The following is an 11,834-nucleotide window of genomic DNA, read 5'->3' as shown; positions in this document are numbered from 1 at the left end:
AACCCGTCTCAAACCCAACCCGACCAATCTATCTAAGTGGATCGACCGACAATGACCCAAACCCCTACCCAACCCGAACTCAAATCTTTTTTTCTTTTCGTTGGGAGAATAGAACATACCAGGTTTAGATATAACTAATTTTGTATGAAATAGTTTTACATTAATTTACTATGAAACTACTTGCTTGTGTCACTTTATGTGCTTTTGGTGAATAACGACTTCTCCATTTTGTAATAGTCTTGCCTTTGGCCATGATCCTTTTTCAATGATCATTTCTATGTGAAGCATTGGATAAAATAGCCGTGACTATATAAATATTTTTTGGTGAATCAACGTATTATAGCTTATGTTGATTAAATGAACTATACAATCGACAAATGAGAACCCACAACATATCTATGTTGTAAACAATATCAAGAAATCTATCAACTCTGGATAAAAAAAAACACAAAATCTCATTGAAGACGGGAAAAAATATACTGTATTCAATTTCTGTAGTATTTCACAAACAGTTTTACAAAGTCCTATTTATTGGGCCCATATGAAAGAATAGCGAATGCCTTGATCTGTATATTAGTATCAGACTATCAGCTAGACAAAGAAACAACCACAACAATTTTACAAACACTACTAAAAAGAATAAAGAATATGGCACATGTATTTTTCTTATATATATAAACTCAAGTATCTTCCATATCAATGGTGTCCTTTCTCAGCAGAATCCTCAGCAGTTTCAGCAGCAAGTTTAGGATTAATTTCCTCTAATTGCTGAAGAACTTGCTGAATATCCGGTCTTGCCTCAGGTGATGGATCAACCAAGTGCAAGGCCAACTTCAATGTGTTAAGCATCTCATCCCCGGTAGTCGAGACGTCTCTCATAAGCTCCAAATCAAACACTTCATTTGTCCACTCTTCCTTGACTGTTGATGCAACCCACTGTGGCAAATCTGATCCCTCAATTGTTTCACTGGGCGATTTTCCCGTAAGCAACTCCAGTAGGATAACCCCGAGACTGTAGATGTCGGTTTTGGTAGACGACTTCTTTGTCTTTGGAAGCTCTGGGGCTCGGTAACCTGTTGCACCAGCTGTCGCACTTACATTGGTGTTTGCAGTATCTGTCATTAGCCTGTGGATTCCGTAGTCTGATACTTTTGGTTTGTTTTGCTCATCTAGATAAACATCACTTGAAGCGAGATTCCCGTGGACTAGGTTCTCTTGGTTGTGAAGGTGGTTAAGCCCTCTTGTTACTCCCAATGCTATCTTCATCCTTGTTGGCCAATCAATTGTGATTTCAGGTCCTCGAGCTGCAAAAAATATAATCATCCGGGTTATGTTATACACATGGGGTCATAATATTAGCAACAAGGTTGAAAGGAAGTTCTTACCATGAAGGAAAGAAGAAAGGCTGCCCTTAGTGAGATAATCAAATACAAGAAGCTTCTCCCCTTTAGGTCCCAAGTAGTAGGCTCTAAGTGGAAGAAGATTCGGGTGTCGAATCCTCCCAAGTGCACCGACTTCAATTTCAAACTCCTTAGGAGCCTTTGCAAGCTTCTCTCTCAACCTTTTGACTGCAACTTGATTGCCATCTTCGAGCGTCGCCTTGTAGACAGTGCCATAAGGGCTCTTCCCCATGATCTCAGCTGTGGCACATAGCAAATCATCGGCAGTGAACACGAACGGCCCATCAAATAGCACCAATTTGCCACCAGTGGGCCCGCCTTCACTTGCTTCTCCTGCTAGAACAACACCCTTTTCGCCGCCATGGCCAATATTCTTTCCATTGCTAGCCTTAGAACCTGTTCTTTTCCTGATCAAACAACACAGCAAAACACAGCAAAGTACAAAAAGAACAGCAAGTAGGGCTCCAACTATTATTAATATTATGTCTTTAGTACTCAGTCTTCTTCTTTTTGATGGGTTTGGACTACTGGAGGGGCTCTCAGAGATTGGTGCTTGTGCAAAACATGGAGTAGAGGCACTAAACCCACATAACTGTAAATTTCCTGAAAATGAGGAGGAATTGAATCTCTTTGACAAGCGAGCCGGGACTTGGCCCGAAAGATCATTGTTGGAGACATTAAAAGAGGTTAACTTTGAAAGGTTTTCGAAAGAGACCGGAATTTCTCCAGTGAAGTTGTTTTCTGATAAATCAAGTGCATTAATGGTAGAAAGGTTACCAATGGTGGGAGGAATGTGTCCTCTAAGTTTGTTTTTCTTAAGGTTTATGGCCGAGACATTCTTCAATCCTCCCAACTCTTTAGGGACAGTACCATAAATAACATTGTCAGACAAATCCAAAACCCTAAGTTTCTCAAGAGAAGATAATTCATTTGGAATGGTTCCATTAATCTTGTTATGACTCAAAGACAACTCCTCAAGATTACCCAACTTGCCCAAACTTTTCGGTATAGTCCCGGAAATGGAATTATGATCAAGTGTTAATGACCTTAATTGGTAACCACTCTTATTCTCCCAAGAACTAGGAATTGAACCAGTTAGATTATTGAATTGGAGAGCAACAAATGCAACTGAAGATGACTCTGAAAAACTAGATGGGATGCTACCGGAAAGCGAATTAAAGCTCAAATTAAGCCTATAAATCCGAGGAGAACTAATAATCTTAGGAGGAATAAACCCATTAAGCAAATTATTACTAAGATCGATAGCTTGAAGCTGAGGAGAGTTACCAATAGAAGGAGGAATGGAACCCGAAAGACGATTGTTAAACAAATAAAGACCTCTAAGATTAGGCAATGACCCTAAAGATGAAGGGATAGTACCAGTAATAAGATTATCATGTAGACTAAACTTTCTAAGCTCCTTAAACTGTCCAACTTTATCAGATATTCTTCCAGCTAATGCCTTAAATGGTAGTTGTATAGCTACAACATGTCCTTTAATACACTTGATTCCTGCCCAACTTCCTGAACAAGCTGCATTCCTTGTACCATTCCAGCTCCTCAATACGCCTCTCGCGTCGATTAATTCTCGCTTGAATGCTTGTAATGCTTGGAAATCCGAAGGCGTGATTATCACCCCATCAATTTTGTTTTGCTGCCCTGTAACTAATACATTAACAAATATGAAAAATAATGCAAGTGTAATAATATGGTTATTACCCATGTTTAGAAATAATTTTATTAATTTAAAATAAATAATAAATGTACAAGTATGAAGAATATATGTAAATAACTTAGGTTTGTTTTTTCTTTTGTTGGTAGCGATAATAAGAAGGGAATGAAGGGAAAGTGACGGAGAAGAGGTGAGGACGGAGGGAGTGATAAGGAGTAGAGTCCAACGGCTAGTTTTGTTGTTTTTCTTATGTTAAACACATATTAATTCATTGATTGTCAGATTAACGGGTTTGTGCGTTGAAAATATGCTCTTGGGTTTGTGAATAAGGGGCCGGGTATTTGTCCTCTCAACGGCTCTTTTCAAGCATGGACCCAAATGTTATTAGTGCAATTTAATTTTTAATTCAGGCTTAATTGTGTAAGACTTGGTAGAATTTTTAGTATTTTTATTACTGTTTTTGTAGAAAGATGGTAATAATAACAAGTGGGGTTGGGGATGTTTCCTTTACTTTTTACAGTTTTATGAGGGGGTGATTTTGAGGATGATTCTTCTTTAAAATGTAAAGTAGTACTTTCAACAAGTGTGTACTTTATTCACTAATCATTCTAATCTAGATTCCAATTTTCCTATGGCTTTATGTGTTATTCTACAAATCTATAATGTATTTATGCACATACTATCGAGTACCAACACAAATTATACTTGGGATATTCTCTCGTGTACCCCTGAATTTTTTTCGTTTTCTATGATGTACCCCTCGTTTTTCACAAAAAAACTTTGACCGACAATAATTCTATGTTACGAGTTTAGAAAATGGTAACTTTTTTTTTTCAAACCAATTATCTCGTCAAGGCCTTCAATTTGGAAAAAAAATTCATTGCTTTTTGAACTCGTAGCCGTTAGTTATGGTTGGTCAAACATTTTTTAACGAATAAACTTTGACTGACCATAATTCCCGACTACGAGTTGAAAAGCCGGTGAATTTTTTTCCAAACGGGAGACCTCTTAAAGACGGTCAATTTGAACAGAAAGTTTATCGTATTCTGAACTTGTAGCCAAGAGTTATTGACGGTCAAAGTTTATTTGAATGAAAAGAGGGGCATATCATAGAAAATGAAAAAGTTGAGGGGTACACGAGAGAATATCCCATTATACTTTTATTGTCCATTTTTCACCAAAATTTTTCTCACTTTTATTTCCCCTCTACTTAATTTAGTATGATAAATTAGCAAACTACCATTAATATCTCTAAGTTGTTAACTAACTATCTTTCACCCTATTAAAATTGCAATCTTATCTTTATTAATTCAGAAGACAATGCTGAATGAAGAATGCGCCACGTCATTTGTACAATTTTTTTTTTTTTTTTGGAAATTCAGGTTATGGCGGGTCCCGTTGGTGTGCAAAGAATTTATTTATTCAAATCGTCTGTCAATACAACCATGAGACAATTTCCGTCTTAAAAAAAGTTATGAAATAATTACATACAATCGGAATAAATGAAATTAATTGCATATAATCGGAATGAATTACAAATTGGAATAAATGCAATAAATTACATATAACCGGAATGAATTACATAATTAATAATAAAATTGCATAATTAATAATAAAATTACATAATTACGAGAATAAATTACATTTAATTACGGGAATGAATTACATATAATGAGAATATATTACAGAAATTAATAAAATTAATTATTACAAACAATGCGAATAAATTAAATAACTTAAATAATTTTTAAAACTAGATAGTACGATGTTGTTGAGCGCTTAGTGAGAGATCTATGTGCCGAATATGGTGAAACTCTTACTGATGTTAATCCGTCTGTAACTGGAAATGAACATTCACCCATGTGGTTTTAACGCATCCTATTTACGTGGAGAATGATCATTTCCAGTTAGATCACTAATCTACATTAAACATGTAGATCACTGATATATAACTATTAGATAATTACAATAGAAATGTAAAAATAAAATATTCATCAAAAAACATTTATATCGTCCTAAATACAAACCCGTGCAATTTTGCACGGGTTTAAAACTAGTATCACTCTTATTCTTAATTAAAAGGGTAGAGTAGTAATTTTATCTTCTTTCTAAAAAATAAGTAGGACAATAAAAATGGGATGGGGGGAGTACAAAAGAGGACTAGTGCTATTAAGTGCAATTACTAGTTATACAAAGTACTATTGGGTCATTTTTATCATACCGTGTTCACTTTTATATTACACAAATTATATTGCATAATCTATAGAAAAAATTGTTGATTACAGGGTTTACAGGCTTATAAAAACCATTTTTTAAAACTTACCGTCTTATATAATTTTTTTTAAATTACATCTGATGGGGCATATTCTGCACCCGCTGACCGAGTCAACATATTGAGCAAGGTCAAAGATATCCACAGAAAGTCAACGTCTTAGACAGCCTAACCGACGCAGCCTGTCGGCCTGTCACTTAGGTCTCGGCTAGGTAACTAGCCAGCCGGGAGACATTACCGCGTACTCACATCCAAGTCCCCTCGGCATGGAGTCAACCAGGCCAGCCGGCCTGCCATGGGTCCCTCGGCCGAGGGTAGAACAGTCTTTCCACCTGCTCTGCCACTTGGCCACTACGTGACAAAAGGTGAAAGTCTATAAATACTCCTCAATCCTCATTGAGAAAAGGATCCGAATAATCCACAATTCACTCATAAACTCACTATTCATCTGGTATTAACTCCCTTATCTCTCTACAATATACTTTGCCAAGTAACACACAACTTAATCTCTTTAAGTTTACTGACTTGAGCGTCGGAGTGAGTTCGCTCGGTACCAAACCGAGCCCTCAGTTTGTTCATTGTTTCAGGAGAGGCCGAAAGGAAGAGTCAAGCAAAGTCATCATTCAACGAGCTTACGTGGTAACAAATCCTGCTCCGGAATTACACCCGGAACAACACCTAATAATCACTTTTATTGAAAATTGCTTGAAAATGTGGATTTCATTGATTTTTTTTAAAAAAAAATTAACCGATACCCATGCCTTATAACATCCTGACCTTACACTTCATTTCTTAGTTCTCTCACTTATTTTCCTTTTAAAATATCTTATCTTCCTCAAAACACCCTCATTCATCCAGATCAGATCCTCTACCCCATTTCATTTCTTATCTTGTGTCACATTACTTCTCCTAATGACACATTAGCACTTTAAGATATAATATTATCATTTTTATTATTTCAAGTGTGATGTGTCAAGATCTTAAGGGGATGAGACATAAGATGAAACATAAAAGATGGACAAGTGATCTCTACTATCATTCATCCATCCATCTCTTTTAAAACTCTCCCAAAATCTGCAGTGAAATCTCATCCCCATTCTGAATTAAGGGCAAGAAATCATTACTAGTAAAGCGGGAACGTCATCAAAAGGATTCTTCAGATTGTAAGTCTTCATGCATACAAAATTCCATTCTTTTTTTTAAAATTTTTGTTGCTACTGGCGTTAATTGTTATTGCGTTGTTTAGTGTGGATGTGGGGATTTGATCGCAATCCACGGGTTTGAAAATCGTTTGGAGTCGCCATCAAATTTAAGAAAATTTGGGAACCATTTTTTAAAACGCGATTTGAGTGCGTTGTTGAAAGTACTGATAAGGTTATTTTTAGTCGGTTGACCTTAATCAAAATAAATCCTAGCTTATTACTAACAAAATAGCTAGCGGTAAGTCAGGGTCGAATCCACAGGGAGGCGAGATAGTTATTCTAGTTTGTTTATATTTAGATCGTCTTAAAGTAACCAATTTTATGGAGGTTTTCATTGGTTTGATTTCTAACAACTAAAAGCAAGTGTAATAAAAGATGAATAACAATAATATTAAGAAGTTTAGGGTTTAGGTTCACTAGGTAGTTATTCGGGGGTGAGTCTTAACGTATTGATAGAGCTAATTATGTTGTTTAAGGTTATATGAACGGTCGACTCAATATTCCTTTAGATCTAATTAAACATGCAATCGCTATCATTAAATTATCTCTATTCAGTTATCGCAGCCCATATTGATTCTAACCCAGTCAGTGAAAGTCTCAATTTGCTATACTAGTCAATTAACCCTGGCCAGTAATTAACTAACTAGATGAAGAACAATAAAATGAACTGTAATACTACGGTTTTGTATGTCTATGGGTACTCTATCGAGTGGGGCTTACTCTGTCGAGTAAGTATGTTTTTATACGAAACAGTAGTCTGTCTGATGGGTACTCGATCGAGTATGTGTGGCACTCGATCGAGTATGACTTACTCGATCGAGTAAGTCGGTCTTACGGGTTATTTTTGTCGGGTTTTGTTAGCAATGCGAGAATGATATAAAAACATAAATCGCCAGTTTATTTTCACTTTACCCTGATCTAAATTCATAAGAGACAAAAACAAGTTACGTTACTTCTTCTTCTTCGCATTGCTATCAAATCCCAAGGCTTGAGTCGTCGGAATTCAGTGTTATTTACGCCGTTGAGTCCGTAGCATTGAGGATAAGATCCTAATATCATTTTTATGTTGTTTCATTGTTTTTGGTTGAAACCCTAATTGGGTAAATTTGGAGTTTTGGGAGTATTGTGTTTATTAGACGGTGATTGTATGATTGTATGTTTGATAGGAGGTGATTTCATGGAAGAACGATTTTGGTTAGCTGATTGTGACGATCTTGGTTGTTGCTTTTCCAGGTAGAGTTTCCCTACTCAGTTACTGTATAAATGATTATAAGATGGTTGTTTGGTTGATTGTCATGATGATTATATCCTAATTGGTATTCGCATTGTTTGAATTGATATTGTGAGTGGTTGTTGTTGATTGTCTGTGGTTCTCGAGGTGCGCCCTCGGCTGAGTGGAGTCACTTGCGGAAGTGACTTCACGCCCTTGATTCACCCTCTGTGGAACCCGACACAGAGGGGATGTGCACATTAAGGAACATGGGTTATTCGCTCGATGGAGATGAGCGGGGCTTAGGTGGGAACGGCTGCGGCCCCCCACTGGCGGTGAGGAATATCTCTTGCCATGGATATTTTGGCAGGGCTACACACTTTAGTGTGTAGTCGGATAATTGGTGATGTGACTGTAACACCCGCGAATTTCCCATTTTGATATTTATAATTTATTTAACCTTTTAATTACTTTATTTAATATTTTTATATTATTTAATTTTATTAATTGTATTTTAAACATAATTTCTATAAAAGTAATATCTTAAAGTTGAATTTATATAAAAATACGTGTTTTAGTCGGATAATAATAATATTAATAATAATAAAGTTCCGTCCTAGATTATAGTAGGTTTAAAATGAAATTCCGTCTAACAATAGACCGTCACATTTTCATATGTAAGACTATTTTTACTCTCGACCAATAAAAATTCGACAACACTCGTACCACCTACTCACTCACATCCCACATTTATATAATAATAATAATAATAATAATAATAATAATAATAATAATAATAATAATAATAATAATAATAATAATTATTATTATTATTATATTACTACTCCCCTACGTACCCCACCCCCTTCTTTTCCTCTTCCTTTTTTGTTTTTACCCTGCAACCATTTCGAAACCAGCAGAGCTCAAACACACCATTTTCGCCAACTCAAAAACCGAGATCTCATCGCCATTTCTCAACCATTCCTCTTAATTTTTGTACCATTCTTCTCCTTATCTCTTCCTTCATCTTTTAAGGTAAGAAAGACATAGTCTTGTGGAGTTTTCGTCTCGACCCGTCTCATGAATGTTGCGTTTTAGGCTAATCTCGGCTGTTATTACGGTTTCTAGGTGAAGACCTTGAGGATCCAGAAGGAAACTCGTTCATAATAGACCATTCTCTCGAAGATTGAAGAAAACTAAGGTAACGGTGATAGGTTACTCGACAAAATATCGGAAATCCGTCCTTCATACTCGTTTTTACTTTCATTTATCGTAAAGTTTAAGTCTTTGTATGTTCTTCATGAATGGGGTTGATTTTGTGTTGATAATGGTCATTTTACACGGCTGTTTGGAGGTCTTGGACTCGTTTCAAACTGGAATCGGGTATGGGGGTAGTTGTTGTGTTCACTGTTCATTCCGTTTTCTTTTTCTTTTATTTGTATGCTGCTGCCAGTCCGTTTCTGCCCCTTTTCCTTGTATTCTTGGTTGAGATGCGTTTTGGTTAATGGTACTTTAAACATGTTTCGTTTCCGTATCAACCCGGGTTTATGTTCGCCTTTAATGGAACGAAATTTGGTTGCTTGAATTTCTGTTTTGTAACCGAACTGGTCTGGTTTCGTTCTCTGTTTTGGGACGGACGAATCGGTCCCTCGTATTGGTTTTCTTACTTGTTTTCCTCGCATTAATGTCGTCACCTGTATACTTAATTTTTATCGCTTGGAAAACTCGGGTTTTGAACGATTTGTGCCCTGTTTTTATACCGTGCATTGGACTGCTTTGGCTGTGCGTTTTATGTTGAAATGAGCCAATTTTGAGTTAACAAATGAAACCACTGTATGAATTATGTAAAACTTACAGTAAATTACACCATCAATGAGAATTTCGGCTGGCACCATTAAGACGAATCAGATGAGTGCAATCACTGAAAACAGATTGATATTGTCCAAAGTCTCCTGTAAAAATTGAGTTTTGCCGAACTGTCCTTCTCATTTCCTAGATCAAACCAATTAATTAATTTCCGTCTTATGTGAATATCCAAGTATGTAATGGGTTGGTGGTATGTGAGAAATTCCACCCCTTTCATGCTTAAAATTTTGTCTTAAGACGGCTTCACACATTGTCTAGAAACCATGTGTATAGATTGTTGATGGGTGTATTTTGTGGACTGTTTTTGAGTTGTTTTCTTGGGTGATTTGAGCCAACTTGTTAATTTACATCTCATGTGTATATACATGTATGATTTGGGTAACTATTATGGACGATTGCCGCCTTACTCGTGCTTAGAAACCGTCTTAAACTCACCCGTGTTAGCCTGGACACCCGTCATACCTGACCGCGATGACCTCCAACACCACTGAAAATATGACAGATGAACCGGCGTCGAAAAATTAGGTGGTTTAGCCACTTGAATCACTCGATTCGGAGTCCGTATGAGTAAATGGCGCCCGTTTTACCGTTTCAAGTTCTATAAATATATTTATCCTTCATGTATGATGGTTGTTTATGCTTTTTATTCGTATCATGACCAAAGTTTTCTCTTGTTGACTCGTATGTGCTTATGGGTGGTTCGGATTTTGGTTTGTTTACGTTTTGTAACGTGTTTCGTATAACGTGGCTCATAAATATCGTTCTTTTACATATTAGGCTTTAATTGCTGGATTCAATCGGTTTTATTTGTTGGGCTCCTATTGTCCAAATTGTTGGGCTCATTTTGGTAACTTGTATTAGATTTGTTTGTATTCCGTAAATTTTCACATAACGTAAATTATCCATTACCACTTGTTATATTTGATTTATTTTATTTAACCGGCATGTTAAAGTATGAAATGGAATATTTATTAATACAAGTATGAGATATTCATTATAAATAGTTACATGTAGTGAGTCATATTCTAGATAATGTCTAGTATTGTTCGGTTGTAAGAGTCTTGGTTCTACCGGAATACTAGGGGTGAGCCTGAGGCCCTCTAGTTGCGGTATGAACGTCAGGAGTGATGTTCCCATCCGTACTCATGGTGTTGCAGACTATAAGTATGAATGTGACATTATCATCTCGACCAAGAGTCTTGGTCCTATCGGATACTAGGGGTGAGCCAGAGGCCCTCTAGTTGCGATATGATTCGTCGGGAGTGATGTTCCCATCCGTACTCATGGTGATGCAGACCGTAAGTAAGAATGTGACATTAATCATCCCGTCCCTGAGTCACGGTCCTATCGGATGCTAGGGGCGAGCCATAGGCCCTCTAGTTGGGATAAGGTCGTCGAGATTGATGTTCCCATCCGCACTTATGGTGAGATTCAAGCCATAGGTATGAATGTGACATTAATAATCCCGTTCTATGTGTTTGTTTGTTGTACTTGTTTGTTGTATTTGGCCATGTTTTAAAGGTAACCGCTGAGCCAGATACTTGTTTGTTGTGTCTCGGACATGTTTTAAGGTAACCTCTGAGTCGGACATTTGTTTGTTTTATTTGGCCATGTTTTAAAGGTAACCGCTGAGCCAGATACTTGTTTGTTGTGTCTCGGACATGTTTTAAAGGTAACCTCTAAGTCGGACACTTGTTTGTTGTATTTGGCTATGTTTTAAAGGTAACCGCTGAGCCAGATACTTGTTTGTTGTGTCTCGGACATGTTTTAAAGGTAACCTCTGAGTCGGACACTTGTTTGTTGTATTTGGCCATGTTTTAAAGGTAACCGCTGAGCCAGATACTTGTTTGTTGTACCTCGGCGTGTTTTAAAGGTAACCTCTGAGTCGGGTACTTGTTTGTAGTATTTGGACATGTTTTAAAGGTAACCGCTGAGCCAGATACTTTATATGTTGTGTCTCGGACATGTTTTAAAGGTAACCTCTGAGTCGGACACTTGTTTGTAGTATTTGGACATGTTTTAAAGGTAACCGCTGAGCCATATACTTTAGAGGTCGTGCCTTGGACATGTTTTAAGGGTAACCGCAGAGCCAAGGTACTTAAGGATTTGTATCTCGGACATGCTTTAAAGGTAGCCTCTGAGCCGGATGCTTTGCTTATTTTTTTGGTGAAATGTAAGTAGTATTAAGCTCAAATATCCAGATACAACCAAT

General features: G+C 36.9%; 1 protein-coding gene across 1 annotated transcript; it reads right to left on the bottom strand.

Moving 5' to 3' along the window:
• Positions 1–458: 458 nt before the first annotated feature.
• LOC141586967 (probably inactive leucine-rich repeat receptor-like protein kinase IMK2) lies at positions 459–3,338 on the bottom strand. The gene is made up of 2 exons (XM_074408375.1): positions 1,386–3,338; positions 459–1,304 (listed from the first exon to the last, which is right to left on the bottom strand). The coding sequence occupies exons 1-2, from the start codon at positions 3,121–3,123 to the stop codon at positions 697–699; spliced, it is 2,346 nt and encodes a 781-aa protein (XP_074264476.1). The 5' UTR covers positions 3,124–3,338; the 3' UTR covers positions 459–696.
• Between the last annotated feature and the right edge of the window lie 8,496 nt (positions 3,339–11,834).

The sequence above is a fragment of the Silene latifolia genome, chromosome 6 (assembly GCF_048544455.1).
Source record: "Silene latifolia isolate original U9 population chromosome 6, ASM4854445v1, whole genome shotgun sequence".
NCBI lineage: Eukaryota > Viridiplantae > Streptophyta > Magnoliopsida > Caryophyllales > Caryophyllaceae > Silene > Silene latifolia.
The sequence above is the reverse complement of the archived record's forward strand: the minus strand, read 5'-3'. Positions and strand labels throughout refer to the sequence as shown.

What these genes read in the sequence shown, in the direction of transcription:
- LOC141586967 (XM_074408375.1), bottom strand. Translation starts at nt 3,123, where the DNA reads ATGGGTAATAACCATATTATTACACTTGCATTATTTTTCATATTTGTT. An exon ending in CCTTTCTTCTTTCCTTCATG is followed by an intron (nt 1,305 to 1,385) that starts GTAAGAACTTCC and finishes TATTTTTTGCAG; the next exon opens with CTCGAGGACCTGAAATCACA.